At 42.9% G+C, this 22,625-nt stretch overlaps 1 protein-coding gene across 2 annotated transcripts in view; it reads right to left on the bottom strand.

Annotated features, from left to right (window-relative positions):
* Positions 1-13,976, bottom strand: part of LOC137334667 (twinfilin-1-like) — a 32,756-nt gene extending 18,780 nt beyond the window's left edge. For both annotated transcript variants that reach the window (XM_067999515.1, XM_067999514.1), the window contains exons 1-2: positions 13,409-13,976; positions 639-716 (exon numbers count right to left, since the gene is read on the bottom strand). In XM_067999515.1, the coding sequence (XP_067855616.1) occupies positions 639-716; positions 13,409-13,433 (103 nt within the window). In that variant the 5' untranslated portion in view covers positions 13,434-13,976. The remainder of the gene's footprint in view (positions 1-638; positions 717-13,408) is intronic.
* Positions 13,977-22,625: the final 8,649 nt, after the last annotated feature.

The following is a 22,625-nucleotide window of genomic DNA, read 5'->3' as shown; positions in this document are numbered from 1 at the left end:
GAGGTTCGGAGAGTGAGGCATCATGGCAGAAGTCAGCAGCCCAACAATATTTACCCTATTGTTAGTGCTGCATTTGTGCTTATTTTATGTCCCAACAAAGGCAAATAAGCGCCGCAGGATATGTTTGCATAAATTTCCATCTGCAAGATCGAAGCAGAAGCCGGCATAAATTTCGGCATACTTTCTGTGTAAGTGCGATCCAGCAGATAACCTCTGTAGAATTGTCAACTGAATAAGGTCTTCTAGGTTTGAGTTAAAGTGATAACACAATAGAATTATATGTGTCTTGAACCAACACACACAGTTTCTGTATTTCCACACTTCTGATATCTTGGAAATAAAATGTCTTAAAGCCACATTTTACACATGCACGACTAATAGGAGCTAATGGCCAGCAGCAAATGATGACATATCTCTAATTGGTAAGCAGGATCATAAAAGATCTAGTGAGTTTCATTTGAAGATATCCATCAGATTTATATAATGCAATCTTTTCTTAGTATTACAGAAAATAGTGGCAGGTTATATCAGGAACAAAAAGTGTCTTGAAAAGTTTGCTATTGCTTAAGGTATAACACAAAAACAATTCTGCAACTGCACTTGCTGAATTCAGAGGTTCTATATCCAAACCAACATACCGTTTTCAATCACAATTTTCAAAACACAGAATTCTCCATTCCTTGCTCTGGCAAAGATGTCCTTTAGCTCTTTTGAAACTGTATTGAAAAAAAAACAAAATAATAGAATGTATCTGCCAGAACATGGTTAGTTATGGTTAAGCAACAAAATATCATTTATATAAAAGGTTAACAATTTTATACAATTACTTGCATTTATTACAAAAATTCAATGTTTTTTTTCCCCTCTATTACTTCAGAAGAGACCATAAAAATAAAGAAGTATGCTGGAAAAGTAGTTTAGAAATTAGCTGCTATTAACAATAAAGTCTGAAGGAAGTGGATCAGCTCATGGAGATGACATCACCAATCCTTTTCACCATAACCAATATTATCATAGAGTTCAAAAGATCACCACAGGACTCTCACATTTTCTCCCTAAAATACTGCCATTAATAAAATCGAGTATACGGTGATGTACAATTTTATCAATAACCTGCCTATTGTCATTCTGAATGAAACGGACAGCAGTACCTGGCTCTAATTTTGTACATTTTCTTTTCTTTTTAATTAAAAGGTGCACACTATAATGAAACAATTATAGTCCGCAAGCAAAATTTTAATTGCTGCTTAGTATTTCCCCTAATAATCAGAGCTTAAAAGTTGATTAGATATGCAATATCTATTTAGCATGACATTCGATGGATAATTGTCAATGCAATGATGAAAGATACATATTTGGTTTCCTTTGTTCTGGGCAGAACTTCAAAAGATGACCTGCACCCATCGAATCATACTCCAACAAGGCATCAATGTCTCCAGGAAGGGGGAAAAGGAAAAAAAAACTAGGTGAGAAAAATGGACAAGAATTTGTTTTAAGTATCAAGGATAGAACTGACACTACTATCACATTCAAATACAACTGAAATATTAACATTTGATATAATTAGGTTTCACCTCTGTCCTTGACACTGTATATAATAATAATAAATGAATGAATGAAGTACTAGATCAACCAGTTGTAAACCAACTCTGACAATTTTGCCTAATTGCAGCTAGCACCCTACAGCAACGTAAAACACTTGAAGCAGATCCTTATTGCATTCCCATTAAGGCTGGTGGAAAAAGACAGAAAGAAAGATAGATAGATAGGATAGAACAAAAAACAAAATACTTCAAATGCTGGAAATCTGAAACAAACACAGAAAATGCTGGAAACACTCAGCATCTGAGGAGAGAACAGACAAGTTAATATTTCAGGTTCTGATGAGTTCAAATGAAGGGTTCACATCTAAAATATTAACTTGTCTGTTCTCTCCAAAGAGGAGATAGAACTTGCACTTATATTAACATCTTATCATATTCTAAGGATGACTCAAGGCACTTTACAATCAATGGATTACTTTTTGAAATGCAGTCACTATTATTATGTTGGCAAACACACGAGCCAATTACATACAAATAGATGAACAAATGATCAGATAATCTATTTTTGGTGGCGTTGGTCGAGGGAGAAATGTTGGCCAGGTCACAGAGAACTCCCTGTGCTTTGAATAGTGCCATGGGATCTTTTATATCCACCTGAGCAGGCAGAAGGAGCTTCAGTTAACACCTCATCCAAAAGACAACACCCCCGACAATGCAGCACCCCTCACAGCATCAGCCTGGAATAGTGCTCAAGATCACAATGCGGTTTGAACCGACAACAGAGGCTTAAGTACTATCAACTGAGTCAAATGAACGCTGCCAAGAACCAACAAGAAAATGAAACAATGTACATACTTAGGAAACAAAACACACTTCCATATTTTTTTTAATTAAATATTTTAAAAATACAACTGGATCTCCCATGATGTTGCTCACAGTGAGTCAGAGGATCTGCTGTTTTACAATGTGGCTCCAATACGTCCATCAATCATATTTTAGGCACAAATAATTTTAATAATACTTTCAGTAGTCTTACTGAGCTGAGGCCTCGGTTCAGAGTCCTGCTGTGGAATACTGACAAGTTTCAAACAGTCTCAGATCCCGTCATTTTTAACTTTTAAATTTCTATTGCCCAGCTTCACATGGGAAACTCATGGACATCTCTATTGCTCCACTGCTGTTACGCCCAACAGGAAGTGCATTTAAGGAGTGTTATATTCCCAGCTGATTTTTCCTTCCTTGCCCTTTCCATTGCTTCTCTGCCACAATAAAGCATACAGCAGTCTATTGAATGACACTGAATCTCACTCAGTAGGGACATCAGATGTTGTGGGGGTTCAGCATTCCACCACTATAAAACAAGGAAAGATGATCTGGCAAGAAGAAACGCCATCCAGGGTAAAAGTGCTAGTCAGTTGCCCCATTCTACTGTATATTTTCATGATGTACAGAAAACAAAAGCTTATAATTAAGTCTCATTACAAGTAATAATTTTCAAGGTACATGAGTAGGAAGAGCTCTATACCATAAGCATTCTGATGTCATATTCAGGACTGTGGGAGTTACAGTATATAATCCCACAAGTGCAATCAGCTTTCAAAAGATTACTCTGCAAAACACAATCAGATTTTTAAAAAACTAACATTTGTAGTGTGTGTTATGTTTAAGTAGGACACTTCATTGTGCAAGTGTTTAGATGTTGACTGTGTATGCCTTAGAAATACAATAGAATGCTTCAGATTAGTAAAGTGATAACAGCACTTTAGATCAAGCTTGTCATATTGTAATGATCAAGATAAATATTATCTCTCATCAACATCTGCAACATAGTGATGTTAAACTAAAATGTTTTTTAAAAATGTTTCTGCAAGAATGGAAATAAACCCATCTCTTCTTCCTGCAGACTAGTGAAATTGTAGGAAAGGACACAAGGGTACATTTTGCAAAGCCATCTGCTACCAGCAAAGCTTCACATTAGGCTGCATGTCAGAAAATCATAGGCAGTGTGCCTACAATTTGCCCATAGGAACTGGCCACATGTGAGGTTCCACCAGTTGTGTAGGGCTTCATAAAATGTACTCTATGTTTGCCAAAGGACTGGTTACAAGTAGTATATCGTGTCTATTATTCCACTAAAGATTTTATCAGTATCAACTACCATTTGGTAGTTGACATTAACTTAATGATGGTAGAACAATTTAGTCGGCTACATATTTGGGCATATTACAGTTGTGTAGAAGAGGAAGCTTACTACCAACTACTGCAAGGAACTCATGGACTTCTTCATCACTGAGATTGAGACAATCCATTCAGCTGCCTCAGCTGCATCCCTCCCTTTCCATAAGACCATAAGAGATAGGAGCAGGAGTAGGCCATTCGGCCCCTCGAGCCTGCTTCGCAATTTAATGAGATCATGGCTGATCTGATTTTTACCTCAACTCCACTTTCCCGCCCTTTCCCCATATCCTTTGACTACCTTGCTGATCAAAAATTTGTCTAACTCAGCCTTGAATGTATTCAATGACTCAGTCTCCACAGCTTTTTGGGGTAAAGAATTCCAAAGATTCACGACCCTCTGGGAGAAGAAATTCCTCCTCATTTCCGTCTTAAACGGGTGACCCCTTATTCTGAGACTATGCCCTCTAGTTTTAGATTCCCCATGAGGGGCAACATCCTCTCAGCATCTACCCTATTGAGTCCCCTCAGAATCTTGTATGTTTCAAAACGATCTCCTCTCATTCTTCTAAACTCCAATGAGTATAGACGCAACCTGTTCAATCGTTCCTCATAAGACAACCCTTCCATACCCGGAATCAACCTAGTAAACCTTCTCTGAACTACCTCCACTGCAAGTATGTCCTTCCTTAAATAAGGGCACCAGAACTGTACGCAGTACTCCAGGTGTGGTCTCATCAGCACCCTGTATAGTTGTAGCATGACTTCCCTGCTTTTATACTCCATCCCCCTAGAAATAAAGGCCAATATTCCGTTTGCCTTCCGGATTACTTGCTGCACCTGTGTGTTGACTTTTTGTGTTTCATGTACGAGGACACCCAGATCCCTCTGTACCGGAGCATTTTGTAGTATTTTTCCATTCAAATAATATTTTGTGTTTTTGTTTTCCCTCCCAAAGTGGATGACTTCACATTTTCCCACATTATATTCCATCTGCCAAATTTTTGCCCATTCGCTTCACCTGTCAATATCCCTTTGCAGACACTTTGTGTCCTCATCGCAACTTGCTTTTCCACCTATCTTTGTATCATCAGCAAATTTGGCCACAAGACACTCTGTTCCTTCATCCAAGTCATTGATATATATTGTAAATAGTTGAGGCCCCAGCACAGATCCCTGCGGCACCCCACTAGTTACAGATTGCCATTTTGAAAATGACCCCTTTATCCCGACTCTTTGTTTTCTGTTAGTTAGCTAATCCTCTATCCATGCCAGTATATTACCCCAACACCATGAGCTCTTATCTTGTGCAGTAATCTTTTTTGTGGCACCTTATCGAATGCCTTTTGGAAATCCAAATATACTGCATACATTGGTTCCCCTTTATTCACCCTGCCCATTACTTCCTCAAAGAACTCTAATAAATTTGTCAGACATGATTTCCCCTTCATAAAACCATGTTGACTCTCCTTGATTGTATTATAAGTCTCCAAATGTCCTGCTACTACTTCCTTAATAATGGATTCTAGCATTTTCCCAATGACAGATGTTAGGCTAACTGGTCTATAGTTACCTGCATTCTGTCGCACTCCCTTCTTGAATAGGGGAGTTATGTTTGCGGTTTTCCAATCCGCTGGGACCTTTCCAGAATCTAGTGAATTCTGGAAGCCCACCAAGTCAAACATTCCCCCAAGGTTCCCTCTGCCCTAGCCCTGAACTCACATCTTTCTTTAGTTTCTCTCCTATCTCCCCTCGTGTCCTCTCCGAGCTCCTCTTGTCCAGGAGATCCACCTACAGAGCTCATGACCCCATTCCCAGTAAATTGCTAACCAACCAACATTCCTTCCTGGTTCCATGCCAGCTGACATTGTAAATGGTTCCTGTCCCTCAGGTAATGTTACACTCCCATTCAAAACCCCTCTTTTCAAAAAAAACTCTCAAACCTTCTGTCCTTACAAACTACTGTCCCATTTCCAGCCTTCCCTTCCTCTCCAAAGTCCTCGAGCATGTTATCACCTCCCAATCTGTGCCCATCTTTCCCACAACTTTCCAATGAAGTTTCCACCCCACCATAATACTGAAACAGCCCTTACCAAAGTCATTAATTACATCCTCTGTGACTATGATCATGGTGCGTTATTCCTCCTCGTCCTCTCTGCAGACTTTGACGTGGTCGACCATACCATCTTCCTCCAATGTCATTCCTTCATTGTCCAGCTCAGTGGGACTGCCTTTCCCTGATTCCATCATACCTATCCAGTCTCACGATGCCTCACGATGCTCCACTTTTCCATCTTCCACCCTAACCACGTCAAAGAGGCCATCCCCTATGGACAGGCCCTGCGAATACACAGGGTCTGCTCAGACGAGGAGGAACGCGATGGACACCTACAGACGCTGAAAGACGCCCTAGTAAGAACAGGATATGATGCTCAACTCGTCGATCGACAGTTCCGACGGGCCACAGCGAAAGATCGCGTAGACCTCCTCAGAAGACTAACACGGGACGCAACCAACAGAGTACCCTTCGTCGTCCAGTACTTCCCCGGAGCGGAGAAACTACGCCATGTTCTCCGCAGCCTTCAACATGTCATCAATGATGACGAACACCTCGCTATGGCCATCCCCACACCTCCACTACTCGTCTTTAAACAGCCACCCAACCTCAAACAAACCATCGTTCGCAGCAAATTACCCAGCTTTCAGGAGAACAGCGTCCACGACACCACACAACCCTGCCACGGTAACCTCTGCAAGACATGCCAGATCATCGACACAGATACCACCATCACATGAGAGGACACCACTCACCAGGTGCACGGTTCATACTCCTGTGACTTGGCCAACGTTGTCTACCTCATACGTTGCAGGAAAGGATGCCCCAGAGCATGGTACATTGGCGAGACCATGCAGACGCTGCGACAACGGATGAACGGACACCGAGCAACAATCGCCAAACAGGAGGGTTCTCTCCCTGTCGGGGAACACTTCAGCAGTCATGGACATTCAGCCACCGACCTTCGGGTAAGCATACTCCAAGGCGGCCTTCGAGACACACGACAACGCAAAATCGTCGAGCAGAAATTGATAGCCAAGTTCCGCACCCATGAGGACGGCCTCAACCGGGATCTTGGGTTCATGTCACACTACACGTAACCCCACCAGCAAACAAATGTTATCTGTTTTTATTATAACGGGTCATTGACTCTTCCTTCTCTCTCTCTCTCTCTCTTTTTTTTGGGGGGTTTGTATATTCGGTGGCCTTTTAGGTGTCTGCTCACTGTGGTTGCCTTGGCAACGGGCAGTAATCACCGGGCATTGTTCTGTGATTTTCAAATGCGAAGGATTCGAAAATGTCATTTCCACACCATTCAGCTGAGGAAGGAGGAAGCCTCCGAAAGCTTGTGGAATTTAAAATAAATTTGTTGGACTATAACTTGGTGTTGTAAAATTGTTTACAATTGTCAACCCCAGTCCATCACCGGCATCTCCACATCATATCCAGTCATAGCCAGCGCACCCCAGCATTGGCTTCTCTTCCCACCCCCGCACCACTGGGCCAGAAATCGTGCAGCGTGGTGAGGCAACCTCACCGCAGCTCCTGCTAATTCAATCAACGAAAATACTTACTGCAGGCTCTGTGATGTCGAATTGCTTGATTTTGAACTTTTAAAAAATTGTGCACTATCAACCCAGCCTCTGAGCAGCGTAAGTTGACACACATGAAACAGTCTGTGAGAATAGAAGACACGCCCACAGAATCTGTCAGGAAGAGAAGTCATGCCCACGGCAAACAGACTTCATTCATTTAAAGCTAGTATTCTGGATGTAAATAAAAAAATTACATTTTTTTTAATATAAAAAGCCAAAGAAATAATTGAATTAAATTAGAGACAAAAGGGAAAAATAAAAAAAGTTGCAATTTTTAATTTTTTTTTAATGACCAAAAACTATTAAAATGAGACACCACATTTTTTTTTATTTAATTTTTAGTTGTTTAGCAGTTATTAAGACTAACCACGCTTTTAAAACTTAGTTTAGATCTGGTATTTTTATGCGTACCTGGTTGGTGGCGTAAGTAGTTACTTTCCAGCTGGGCAGATAAGCAAGTTTGCGATTTTGCGATTTTTCAATGATTTCTATGGTTGCAGCTTGCGATGGCCCTTTAATTCGAAGCTGTCAAATCGCCGGCAAACCAATAGGAGCAAGTTCATGATTTCCAAGTTTTAGTGCACATGCAAACGCGGGAACTTGCTCCTTCAATTCGTCATTAAAAACGGAGAACACCGTCGAGCTCCTCCGTTATTTTGGGAACAATTTCTGGCCCATAACCTCCAGAGTCCCCCTTGGATCTATCCTTGGGTCCCTCCTCTTCCTCATCTACATGCTGCCTCTTGGTGACATCATCTGCAGACATGGTCAGCTTCCACACGTACATTGATGATACCCAGCTACACCCCCCCCCACCCCACCAAACCCCCTCACCAAACCCCCTCTCATTTCATATGTTTGTCAGATTGCTTGTCCAATGTCCAGTCTCGGATGAGCCATGTTTTCCTCCAGTTAAACATTAAGAAGAACAAAGCCATTGTCTTTGGCCTTCACCACAAACTATTACCATCAATTCCATCCTGCTTCTGCCTCTGCCCCTACCTCAGCCCATCTGCTGCTGATCCAATATCCATGTTATATCCCTTTCAGACTTGACTATTCCAATGCTCTCCTGACCGACTTCCCATCCTCCACCCTCTGTAAACTTTAGCTCATCCAAAACTCTGCTGCCAATATTATATCCCGCACCAAATCCCACTCATCCATCACTTGTCCTTGCTGATCAACACTGGCTCCCAGTCCCCAATGCCTTAAATTTTAAATTCTCATCTCTGTGTTTTAAACCTTCCATGGCCTTGCCCCATCCCAACTCTAAACTCCCCCAGCCCTTCAACTACCCAGGCACACTGTTCCTCTTACTTTGGCCTCTTGTACATCCCTCCTTCATCCACCATTTGAAAAAGAGAGAAAGAGAATGAGTGCAACTATGAAAATGTTATACTGCATTATCAATTTTAGTATTCAAAGCCAAGATGATTGAAAATACTGCAGATCAATGCAATTTTAAAATTATAAAAGCTATGATATTGAGTTTATGGTTTTATATTTTGTTGGCAAATAAAATACTACAGCATACAGTGAAGCTTGTAATCATAAAAAACCTTTAAAATGCCACGATTTATCAACAACTCTCTTATGGTTATATCATGCAACTACCGGGACCATAGAAGGTGAATTAAATGGACTTTGGTATCTTTTCATCTAGCAATCTGCTATGTTAAAAATATTGCTCATTCTTTACCGACAGCACTTTGCTGTAATTTAAAATAAATCTATTTTGGTGGGGGGGGGGGGGGGGGTCGAGACCACTATAATTTTGGATTTACATCTAATTAAATTAAATTTACATTCTACAGAATAGTTAAACTAACCTCTAATGAGCTAAAACAACTTTCAACACTTTTTTTTATTCATTCATGGGATGTGGGCGTCGCTGGCAAAGCCAGCATTTATTGCCCATCCCAAATTGTCCTTGAGAAGTTGGTGTTGAGCCACCTTCTCGAACTGCTGAAGTCCGTGTGGTAAAGGTTCTCCCACAGTGCTGTTAGGTAGGGAGTTCCAGGATTTTGACCCAGCGACGATATACTTCCAAGCCAGGATGGTGTGAGACTTGGAGGGGAACTTGCAGGTGGTGATGTTCCCATGCCCCTGCTGCCCTTGTCCTTCTAGGTGGTAGAGGTCACGGATTTGGGAGGTGCTGTCAAAGAAGCCTTGGCGAGTTGCTGCAGTGCATCTTGTAGATGGTACACACTGCAGCCATGGTGTGCCAGTGGAGGAGGGAGTGAACGTTTAAGGTGGTGTATGGACTGGTGATCAAGCGGGCTGCTTTGTCCTAGATGGTGTCGAGCTTCTTGAGTGTTGTTGGAACTGCAGTCATCCAGGCAAATGGAGAGTAATTCCATCACACGCCTGACTTGTGCCTTGTAGATGGTAGAAAGGCTTTGGGGAGTCAGGAGGTGAGTCACTCGCCGCAGAATACCCAGCCTCTGACCTGCTCTTGTAGCCACAGTATTTATGTAGCTGGTCAAGTTTAGTTTCTGGTCAATGGTGACCTCCAGGATATTGATGGGGGATTCGGCGATGGTAATGCCGTTGAATGTCAAGGGGAGGTGGTTAGACTCTCTCTTGTTGGAGATGGTCATTGCCTGGCACTTGTCTGGCGCGAATGTTACTTGCCACTTATCTGCCCAAGCCTGGATGTTGCCCAGGTCTTCCTGCATGCGGGCACAGACTGCTTTATTATCTGAGTGGTTGCGAATGGAACCGAACACTGTGCAATCATCAGCGAACATCCCCAATTCTGACCTTATGATGGAGGGAAGGTCATTATGAAGCAGCTGAAGATGATTGGGCCTAGGACACTGCCCTGAGGAATTCCTGCAGCAATGTCCTGGGGCTGAGATGATTAGCCTCCAACAACCACTACCATCTTCCTTTATGCTAGGTATGACTCCAGCCAATGGAGAGTTTTCTCCTTGATTTCCATTGACTTCAATTTTACTAGGGCTCCTTGATGCCACACTCGGTCAAATGCTGCCTTGATGTCAAGGCAGTCACTCTCACCTCACCTCTGGAATTCAGCTCTTTTGTCCACGTTTGGACCAAGGCTGTATTGAGATCTGAAGCCAAGCGGTTCTGGCGAAACCCAATCTGAGCATCGGTGAGCAGGTTATTGGTGAGTAAATGCTGCTTGATAGCACTGTCAACGACACCTTCCATCACTTTGCTGATGATTGAGAGCAGACTAATGGGGCAATATATGGCTGGATTGGTTTTGTCCTGCTTTTTGTGGACAGGACATACCTGGGCAATTTTCCACTTTGTCAGGTAAATGCCAGTGTTGTAGCTGTACTGGAACAGCTTGGCTAGAGGCGCAGCTAGTTCTGGAGCACAAGTCTTCAGCACTGCAGCCGGGATGTTGTTGGGGCCCATAGCCTTTGCTGTATCCGATGCACTCAGCCATTTCTTGATATCACGTGGAGTGAATCAAATTGGCCGAAGACTGGCTTCTGTGATGGTGGCGATCTCGGGAGGAGGCCGAGATGGATCATCCACTCAGCACTTCTGACTGAAGATGGTTGCAAACCCTTCGGCCTTGTATTTTGCACTCATGTGCTAGGCTCTGCCATCATTGAGGATGGAGATGTTCACCGAGCCTCCTCCTCGTTAGTTGTTTAATTGTCACCACCAGTCACGACTGGATGTTGTAGGACTGCAGAGCTTTGATCTGATCCATTGATTGTGGGATCGCTTAGCTCTATCTATAACATGCAGCTTCCGCTGTTTAGTATGCATGTAGTCATATGTTGTAGCTTCGCCAGGCTGGCACCTCATTTTTAGGTACGCCTGGTGCTGCTCCTGGCATGCTCTTCTGCACTCCTCATTGAACCAGAGTTGATCCCCTGGCTTGTAGGTAATGGTAGAGTGAGGGATATGACGTGCCACGAGGTTACAGATTATGGTGGAATACAATTCTGCTGCTGCTGATGGGCCACAGTGCCTCATTTATGCCCAGGTCTGAGTTACTAGATCTGTTCTGAATCTATCCCGTTTAGCACAGTGGTAGTGCCACATAACACATTGGGCGTTGTCCTCAGTGTGAAGATAGGACTTCGTCTCTACAAGGACTGTGTGGTGGTCACTCCTACCAATACTGTCATGGACAGATGCATCTGCGACAGGTAGACTGGCGAGGATGAGGTCGAGTAGGTTTTTCCCTCGTGTTGGTTCTCTCACCACCTGCCGCAGGCCCAGTCTGGCAGCTATGTCCTTCAGGACTCGGCCAGCTTGGTCAGTAGTGGTGCTACTGAGCCACTCTTGGTGTTGGACATTGAAGTCCCCCACCCAGAGTATATTCTGTGCCCTTGCTACCCTCAGTGCTTCCTCCAAGTGGTGCTCAACATGGAGGAGTACTGATTCATCAGCTGAGGGAGGGCAGTAGGTGGTAATCAGCAGTGGTTTCCTTGCCCATGTTTGACCTGATGCCTGACCATGGGGTCCAGGGTCAATGTTGAGGACTCCCAGGGCCACTCCCACCTGACTGTATACCACTATGCCGCCACCTCTGGTGGTTCTGTCCTGCTGGTGAGACAGGACAAACTCAGGGATGGTGATGGAGGAGTCTGGGATGTTGGCTGAAAAGTATGATTCTGTGAGTGTGGCTACATCAGGCTGTTGCTCGACTAGTCTGGGGGACAGCTCTCCCATTTTTGGCACAAGTCCCCAGATGTTAGTGAGGAGGACTTTGCAGGGTCAATTGGGCTTGTTTTGCCTTTGCCTTGTCCCGTGCCTAGTTGTCTGATGCCAGGTGGTCTGTTAGGTTTTATTCTTATTACGACTTTTTGTTGCAGGATTGTACAACTGAGTGGCTTGCTAGGCCATTTCAGAGCGCAGTTAAAATCAACCACATTGCTGTGGGTCTGTAGTCGCATATAGGCCAGTATGGGTAAGGACGGCAGGTTTCCTTCCCTAAAGGACATTAGTGAACCAGATGGGTTTTTACCACAATCCGGTCGTTTCATGGTCACCATTACTGATATTAGCTTTTTATTATCGCTCCTCCCAATAACCTTATTAAATGTCAAATTAACATTGCAAGAGTTTCGACAACTGCTGATGTTTTGCTATTCCGAAAGTACATGCTGCAGCATTGAAATTACATTTCATGGGGGGGGGGGTTACGATATGAAAACTAAGAGATGCACGTTGTAATTAGTATTTTTCGAATCTGTAGGCATTTTTTCCTTATCGACAGGTGTTGCCAGAGTCTATAACGTATCTTTATAATATATTGGTTTAATAAAAAATCTGCCACAAAGCACAGCAGTTAATATTTTTTAGCGCTTTAATTGTGCCTTCTGCAGAAACTAATCATAAGAACATAAGAAGATACGAAATAGGAGCAGGAGTAGGCCAATCGGCCCCTCGAGCCTGCTCCGCCATTCAATAAGATCATGGCTGATCTGATCCTAACCTCAAATCTAAAGTAATTTTACAACACCAAGTTATAGTCCAGCAATTTTATTTTAAATTCACAAGCTTTCGGAGATTTTCTCCTTCCTCAGGCAAATGTTATGAAACATTTGCCTGAGGAAGGAGAAAATCTCCGAAAGCTTGTGAATTTAAAATAAAATTGCTGGACTATAACTTGGTGTTGTAAAATTGTTTACAATTGTCAACCCCAGTCCATCACCGGCATCTCCACATCAAATCTAAAGAACACAAGAAGTAGGAACAGGACCAGGCCACTCAGCCCCTGGGCCCGCTCCGCCACCCACAGGGCCTTGACCGATCCGAACTCAGCTTTATGTCCAATTTCCTGCCCGCTCCCCGTAACCCCTAATTCCCTTTACTTCTAGGAAACTGTCTATTTCTGTTTTAAATTCATTTAATGATGTGTAATCAAAACACTATTTGACAGCCACTTAAAATGACCAGATTAACATTTTTCGCACTGACAGTTGTGGCCAGCAATTAAAGAAATCTAACATTGCTCCTTACTCTCCTTGACCCTAAGCACTGTGGGTTTAAAGTTTGAAGCTAACTGAACCAGCAAGGATTTTATTTTGCCACAGTACCTGGAATGCCGGTCTGGTGGGACATAATTGTTCTGTTGTCGGGGATGCCTGGATCCGCTGCAATTCCTATGAGCTTCTTATTCCCTCTCCCTGCCGGGGCTCGTTCTGTCTGTCTCTCGCTCGTGGTCTTCTGTCCCGGGGCTCGTTCTGTGTGCTTCTCGCTCGCGCTCCTCTGTCCCGGGCTTCGTTCTATCTGTCTCTCGCTCGCGCTCCTCTGTCCCGGGCTTCGTTCTATCTGTCTCTCGCTCGTGGTCTTCTGTCCCGGGGCTCGTTCTATCTGTCTCTCGCTCGCGCTCCTCTGTCCCGGGGCTCGTTCTATCTGTCTCTCGCTCGCGCTCCTCTGTCCCGGGCTTCGTTCTATCTGTTTCTCGCTCGTGGTCTTCTGTCCCAGGGCTCGTTCTGTGTGCTTCTCGCTCGCGCTCCTCTGTCCCGGGCTTCGTTCTATCTGTCTCCTCTGTCTTTTCCCCGACGTTTTTTCTCCGTCCTAATGCTTGCCACAATCTTGTATTCCTCTCCAGAATATATATGAGCCGCACTGCTCGATCTGGTAAGGCAATGCTTGCGACATGCACGTCAGCAGCACGCTCCCCGTCACCTGACCCTCGAGGGAGCAAGCTTTACACACACACCACACACACACAAAGCGAAAAAGAGCGAAAGTGATTGAGACTTTAACAAGTGTGTTGGTAATATCAAGGTGAGATTGAAATAATTACCAATGGTGAGATTTTGTGTAAGCAAAAAAGTGTTGAAATAAAATTGCATTACTAGGAGATCTTGAAACATTTGCCTGAGGAAGGAGAAAATCTCCGAAAGCTTGTGAATTTAAAATAAAATTGCTGGACTATAACTTGGTGTTGTAAAATTGTTTACAATTGTCAACCCCAGTCCATCACCGGCATCTCCACATCATTACTAGAAGAGATTTACTAGAATGGTACCAGGGATGAGGGACTTCAGTTATGTGGAGAGACTGGAGAAGCTGAGGTTGTTCTCCTTAGAGCAGAGAATGTTAAGTGGAGATTTGATAGAAGTGTTCAAGATCATGAACAGTTTTGATGGAGTAAATAACGAGAAACTGTTCCCAGTGGTAGAATGGTCTGTAACCAGAGGACACAGATTTAAGGTGATCAGCAAAAGAGCCAGAGGTGACATAAGGAAACATTTTTTTAACGCAGTGAGTTGTAATGATCTGGAATACACTGCCTGAAAGGGTGGTGGAAGCAGATTCAGTGGTAACTTTCATAAGGGAGTTGGATAAATACTTGAAGGGAAAAAAATCTACAGGGCTATGGGGAAATTTGACTAGGTGGCCGAGGGGAAGGGAGGGATGTGGCAGAGTCAGCTGCATGGATGGTCTTAATCTTAATGACAAAGAAGTCCATATGCTCCACGCACCTGTAGTTGGAGGGGACCAGGGTTTTAAGGAGACCCCTAGGCTCCACCCTTTACTTTCCTCCACTTCCTCTCATCCTTTAAAACCCACCTCTCTGATCAAGCTTTTTCTACATTAAAGGCACTATATAAATGCATGTTGCTGTTGTTAAATGTACACGAACTGTTGCTACATGCAGGATTTTTAATATATTATAGATAGATAGACATTAGCACATCTGTCATGGCATTGTTCATGGTAAGGTGGATGATACCTTGCTTATAAGGACAAGCATTTTTTTATACCATTTAATGCACAATATATTCTGCTAAACTGGATTTCTGCCCCTTTAAGACAGCAAAGCCTAGTTATTGTTACATAAACACAAGCTCAAAATGTTTTTAGTCAGGCGACTTTACAAATTGTAAAATGCTTGCCAGTTTTATGTCCAGGTCAGAATCATCCAGCATTAAGTAACTGCTTTTTCTCTAAGATTGTTTGCACCCAATTCCCCTTCCTGGCCCCCATGTTAGCTGATATTGTTAACAGTTCCCTCTCCTCAGGTATTGTTCCCCTCCCTTTCAAATCTGCCATCAACACCCCCCTCTTCAAAGAACCCACCCTCGACCCCTCTGTCCTTGCAAACTTCTGCCCTATCTTCAACCTCCCTTTCCACTCCAAAGTCCTTGAACATGTTGTCGCCTCTCAAATGCATGCTCATCTAACCTGCAACTCCATGTTTGAACCCCATGTAATCCGTCCCTGCCATAACTTTGAAATGGTCCTTATCAGAGTCACAAATAACACCCTATGTGACTGTGACTGTGGTTAACTATCCTGTCTCCTCCTTCTCAACCTGTCTGCAGCCTTTGACACAATTTACCACATCATCATCATCCTCCTCCAATGCCTCTCCTCCATTGTCCAGTTGGATGGGACTGACCTCGCCTGGTTCCATTCCTATCTATCCAGTTGCAGCCAGAGAATCACCTGTAATGGCTTCTCTTTCCGCTCTTGCGCCGTTCCCTCTGGAGTCCCCCAAGAATCTATCCTTGGCCCCCACCTAATTCTCATCTACATACTGCCCCTCAACGACATCATCCGAAAACACGTCAAATTCCACATGTATGCTGGCGACACTCAGCTCTACCTCACCACCAGCTCTCTCAACCCCTCCACTGCCTCTGATTTGTCACATTGCTTATCCGACTCCAGTCGAGCAGAAATTTCCTCCAATTAAATACTGGGAAGACCAAAGCCATTGTCTTCGGTCCCCACCACAAACTCCGTTCCCTAGCCATCGATTCCACCCTTCTCCCTGGCCACTGTCTGAGGCTGAACAAGACTGTTCGCAACCTCGGTGTCCTATTTGACCCTGAGCTGAGCTTCCGACCCCATATCCTCTCCATCACATAGACAGCCTTTATCCATCTCCATAATTTGGCCCGTCTCCGTCCCTGCCTCAGCTCACCTGCTGCTGAAACCTTCATCCATGCTTGTGTTGGAGGCAGCACAATGAAGGTTCACTAGATTAATTCCTGGGATGAGAGGGTTGTCCTATGAGGAGAGGTTGAGTAGAATGGGCCTATTCTCTCTGGAGTTTAGAAGAATGAGAGGTAATCTTTTTGAAACATATAAGATTATTAGGAGGCTTGACAGGGTAGATGCTGAGAGATTATTTCCCCTGGCTATAGAGTCTACAATTAGGAGACATAGTCGCTGGATAAGGGGTCAGCCATTCAAGACTGAGATGAGGAGGAATTTCTTCATGCAGAGGGTTGTGAATCTTTGGAATTCTCTACCCCAGAGTGCTGCGGATGCTGAGTCATTGCATATATTCAGGGCTGAGATAGATAGATTTTTGGACTCTAGGGGAATCAAGGGATATGGGGATTGGGCGGGAAAGTGGAGTTGAGGTCGAAGATCAGCCATGATCTGATTGATGGCAGAGCAGGCTTGAGGGGCCGTATGGCCTACTCCTGCTCCTATTACTTATGTTCTTATGTAGTTGTGGGGCGGGGGGCGCTGAGTGCAGAATGTTAGATGGCAGCAGAGAGTCCCAGGGTCTGACAGTACTGAGGGGGATCTAGAGTACTGGGGGAGAGCTTTGAAGTCTGGGAGTATTGGGGGGAGGATCCCAGCCTCTGGTAGCACTGAGGAGGACATTTCTGGATTTGGGAGCAATGGGGAGCGGGCAATGTTCAGAGTCCAGCAGCAATGCAGATGGTGCCTAGGTTGTAGCAGCAATGGAGAACAAGGCAGACTGAAGGAAGTGGCAACAGCAGCTGCTGCAGGAAAGAAAGTAGTCATGGCTGTTGCGGGAGGACATTGTGCTGTAATGCTCCTGTCCTTATAGAACAGCATTTCTGCCCCGTAACAAGTAACACTGCCACAAGGCGATACGCTAGTATAAACAAGTGTGCATATTTTGAAACCTGAAAGTTGTTCAGTACAGAGTTTACATTAGATAACATTTTTACGGGTCACAACTGAAGTGACAAGTTAGCTTTCATGGATAGACAATACTACAACATAAATCTTATAGTTTCAAAAACAGGTGAATCTGAAAAAAATTGATACTCTGTGCAATACATTATTTACATTTATATAATTATTGACCCCGTAGATAAATATCACTGCACAATATGCTATTTAGTACTAAAATAATTATTAACAAAAAAATGTCCCTAACAGGTTGATAGTTATCGTAGGTTACTTTGTGTGTATGCTTCCTGTAAGGCAGCCTCCAACCTTCCGAATCAGCTTTATAAGGTTAATCCCATCACTTGTGATAATCGTACAAAATACGACCAACAGATGGTGAACAGATTTACGTACCTGATCATTTTGTTGTTAAACAGAGGTTATAGTCTTTAGCATTACTTAATATTGTTATATTGTGAACAAAAGACTGCCATACAAGACCTATTCAGAATCATATTAAGGTTATAAATATTTTGGTGTACGTGAATGCAATATTCAACTTGACAATACTCTGCCATTCAGTGTATTGGTTTTGGTCACCTTAGCTTTGTCCTCCAGTGAATAAACTTCCTAGTTCGAAAATCTGTATCAAAAATTACGTATTCCTCCTGATGACCAATCCCCTCAAAACTGCTTACAATATCTTCATGATTTTTGGAAGTGAGAGATCAGCCCCAAACTCAGTAAAAGGTTTTATGACGGTTACAATTCAGACACGCTCTCAAAACATTTTTCTCATTCTCGTCACAAAAGGCAGTTTCCATACGAAAGATCATACTCCTAACGATCTGACCCATATACTAATGCGTTAGTATATGGGAAATGATATGATGCAGGACAAACAATCCTCCCTTTAATTGTAAATTTGTAATTGGATAGTACGTCTCATATCACTTCAGGAAACAGATAATATCAGCATGCCAGGCACCTAGCATAACAGGCTACTATTAAACAGGTTTACTCATAAACAGACTTATTTACAGAAACAAGCAGTTAAGCGAGATTTTGAACAGTCCAATCCAGTGCTAGAAGTCTGGAAACAATTCGCAAGGTGTTAATCAAACAAACTCGTCAGACAGACCCTTTGAATTTTGCAGAACTTCAAAGGAATCACTTCTCAGAAAGAAGTAATCTTGTTCCTCAACAAAAAACAACTTTGTAAGCATAAGATTACAAAATTTACTTCAGCCCACAAGACAAACTGAACTGCTAATACATGAAATGTGCTGTTTTTTAATTATTACTCTTGATTTCTTTCAAGAACTTACATTTCCTTTGAAGGTTGGTCTGTAAGATGAAAGTGATTTGCCGAACGAACTAACAACCTTTATAACCTATAAACAAGAAGGCAGGAGGATGACTATCTGGAGGTATTAATGAGGAGCGTAAATGTACATCATCTGGGTTTGGGCAGTTTGACACAATTTCAACTTACGATAGCCACATTCTGTTCAAACACCTTGAATTTAATTGACTTGTCTGATTAAAATCGAGCAGCCTTCTCGCCACAATGTTACACGGACCTCTTACAGATACTTCTGTACTGTATTTTTATAACAAGCCATTATGGAGAACTAAAACTCAGCAACAAATCTCTTCATTTACTAGTGATACATCAGTAAATCATTATTAAAATACTCAGTTATTTTGTTTGACTCATGTCAAAATATTAGAAACAATGTTTGATACAATTCTAAATAATAGCACCATACTTTCTCAGCATTCATTGTGAAAAAGACCATTTTTTAAAAACGACTTTTATTGTTTTTGCAGGTATTGCACAAGATGAACATAAATACAATTGATAAAAGATATTGGTCATAGGGTTTGCCTTGACTAGCTCAAACAGACATACAATTCTAGAAGAGTTACAAAGAAACAATCAATTATTGAGGCATTAATAAAGCATATGCAAACTACTAATTTGAAAGTGAGTTGCATATTAATTCATAAACACAGTATGGATCATAGAGTACAATTGTTACTTTAAAAAATGTATTTTTCATATGCAATGGGTATTACTAATTGTAAATTGGGAAGGTGGGGGGGGGGGGCTGCAGGAAGAACAAACCTCTTACCACACAGCTTATACATTCAGTTTATTTGTGCATATTTAGAAAATGGGTCCAGGTCACTTGCAATTCTTCTAGACTTCTGGAGGTTTGGGCAACCATTTGGTGTTCCATCTGAGTGAAGGAGGCAGTGTCAGAGAAGAACTTTAAGATTAGCATTCATTAATGTTGGCGCAACGTCTTTACATTGGTCCAGCAATCTTACCCATCTTCCTGAGAGGCACTATAATACCCTTGTTGACTGTAAAAAAAAGAGTACGTGCAGGGGTATTTCTTGGTCCACTCAGCACCATCATAATGTACCTAACTTAGCTCTCTTCAAGTGGGGGGGGGGTGGGGGGGGTGGGGGGGGGGGGTGGTGGGGGGGCGCGGGGGGCAAGGGGCAAGGAGTCTAAAATCACTTGTCCTCAATTTGCATTTCATTGCTGGAGCTCTGTGTGTTGATGTCATGTTCTCCCTGTTCATCAGTGATTATGGAACATATAGAAGTGCCTTCTATACTCAATCACTTTTCTCTGTATTTTTAAACAAGATAGTAAATTATGTCAATTTTGAAATAAGGACATTTATGTTAGGCTACATGTCTAATCTCTGATAAAATATGGTTTACTAGCATGCTACAAATGAAAATATTATATAGCTTTCATAATAGGAAAACACAGGCTTTGAGTTGTACTCAAGTATAGATTATGCAGTCGTTTTCTGCAATAGGAAAAGGAAAGTGTTTTCATGCCTTTGCCAGGGTATTGTTTATCAAAAGCACCTATAAGCACTGTTTCTATTGTGAAAAATGTTCATAATCATTTCTAACATTTTTAGAAACATGGGGAACTCCTGTTTCACCATTTGAGCATTGGAACTGGAGGAATTGGGTTAAGGACTCACGGCAGCAAATTGGATATTTTTAATAAAATTAACTGAAATGGCCAGTTGCAGAGCTGGCACTTCCCAGAGCACAAGATTGCACATGCAGAGGTCTGAAAGGTCATGCATGTGTCACAGGGGAAGAAGGCACTAATGTTTTCCTATGCCAGAATACTGGACTGCGATGATTGGCCTCCAACAACTACGTCCATCTTTGCATGTTAAGTATGACACCAGCCACTGAGGAGGTTTTTCCCAATGAACCTCAGTTTTGCTAGGGCTCTTTGGTGCCATACTTTGTCAAAAGCAGCCTCGATGTCAAGGGCAACTATTCCTCACTGTTACTTGGCCATTCAACTCATGCCCATATTTGGATCAAGCCTGTGATGTGGCCTAGAGCTGAGTGGTTCTGGTGGAATCCAAATGGAGTGTTGACAAGCAGGTGATTTGAGACGTAGGTATCAATTGATAGTGCTACTGATGACTTCTTCCATCATTTTGCAGGTGATTGGGCAAATGCTTATAGGGCAGCAATTGGCTGGGTTTGATTTGTCCTACTTTTTTATGGATAGGACATAGGTGGACTATTTTCCACATCGTCAGGTAGATACCAGTGTGATAGATGCTCTGGAATGGCTTGGGTGGGGGGAGGGCTAGCTAATTCTGGTCTGCAGGTCTTTAGCACTACAGCTGGGAAATTATGAGGGCCCACAGTTTTTGCTGTATCCAGTATACTCAGGTGCTTCCAAATGTAGAAGAATTAACCAAATTGTTTGGACATTCGTATCCATGATGGTGGGAACCTTGGCACAAGACTGAGTAGATTGCCCACTTGGCACTTTTGGCTTAAGATGTTTGCAAACACTTCAGCCTCATCTCCTGCACTCACATGATGGGCTCCGCACAGTTAAGGATAGGAATATTCATGGAGACTCCTCTTCCAGCTGGTGATTGATGACGACCAATCTTGACTGGATGTGATTGGGCTACAGAGCTTTGCTCTGACCTATTTTCTGAGGCACTGTGTAATTCTATCTATAGCTTTCTGATTTTGGTGTTTTGTATACAGGTAATCCTGTTTTGTAGCTTTACTAGGTCTGTGCCTCATTCTAAGGTTTGCCTGGTACTGCTCCTGGTAATCAGTTGGAGGCTTCCTTGGCATTGTTTGACCTTAAGCCATAAGAGTTCATGGGTTGAGACGCAATTGTTGAAGATTCTCAGGGCCACATCCATCTGACTGTATACCACTGTGTCCCCACCTTGGTGGGTCTAGCCTGCCAGTAGCACAAAACATGACCAGAACTGTGTTAGGAGTATAAGAACAGGAGTAGACTATTCAGCCCCTCAAGCCTGTTCCATCATTCAATGAGATCATAGCTGATCTAGACCTCAATTCCATTTACCTGCCACTGTTCTATGTCCTATACTCTCTGGAATTTAGAAGAATGAGAGTTGATCTCATTGAAACATATAAGATTCTGAGAGGGCTTGACAGGGTAGATGCTGAGAGGCTGTTTCCTCTGGCTGGAGAGTCTAGAATAGGGGGCATAGTCTCAGGATAAGGGGTCAGCCATTTAAGACTGAGATGAGGAGGAATTTCTTCACTCAGAGGGTTGTGAATCTTTGGAATTCTGTACTCCGGAGGGCTGTGGATGCTCAGTTGTTGAGTATATTCAAGGCTGAGATCGATAGGTTTTTAGACTTAGGGAATCAAGGGATATGGGGATCAGGCAGGAAAGTGGAGTTGAGGTCGAAGATCAGCCATGAACTTATTGAATGGCGCAGCAGGCTCGAGGGGCCGTATGGCCTACTTCTGCTCCTATTTATTATGTTCTTATCCCTTGATACCCTTACCCAACAAAAATATCATTCTCCATCTTCAGAATTTCAATTGACCCAGCAGTGTTAGAGGAGTCTGGGATGTTGGCTGAATAAAATTACTCTGGCAGTATAGCTATGTCAGGCTGTTGCTTGACTAGCCTGTAAAACAACTCTCCCAACTTGGGTATCAGTTCCAAAAGTTAGTTAGGAGGACTTTGCAATGTTGAGACTGGGCTGGAATTGCTAGAGTCTTGGCCTGGGCTGATGCCTGGGTTGCTGCTGATAGGTTTGTCCCATATTTTTCTTATAGTTCTGCTATGTAGGGGTTGCTTTACAACTCAGTGACGTGCTAGGCCATTTCAGCGTGCATTGAGTCAACCACAGTATGCGTAGGCCAGACTGGGTAGAGGTAGGTTAGTGAGCCAGTTGAACTTTTATGACAATCTGGCAGCTTTCATGGTCATTTTCTGGTACTAGCCCACAAATTACTAAATTTATTGACTTCAATTTGATGAAGCTAATATAGAGTTCTTTAAGGAGGTGAGAGATGTGGTGGATGGGGGAAAACAGTGGATGTGGTGTACATGGACTTTCAGAAAGC

This window comes from Heptranchias perlo, chromosome 18 (assembly GCF_035084215.1).
Source record: "Heptranchias perlo isolate sHepPer1 chromosome 18, sHepPer1.hap1, whole genome shotgun sequence".
In the NCBI taxonomy this organism is placed as follows: Eukaryota; Metazoa; Chordata; class Chondrichthyes; order Hexanchiformes; family Hexanchidae; genus Heptranchias; species Heptranchias perlo.
The sequence above is the reverse complement of the archived record's forward strand: the minus strand, read 5'-3'. Positions and strand labels throughout refer to the sequence as shown.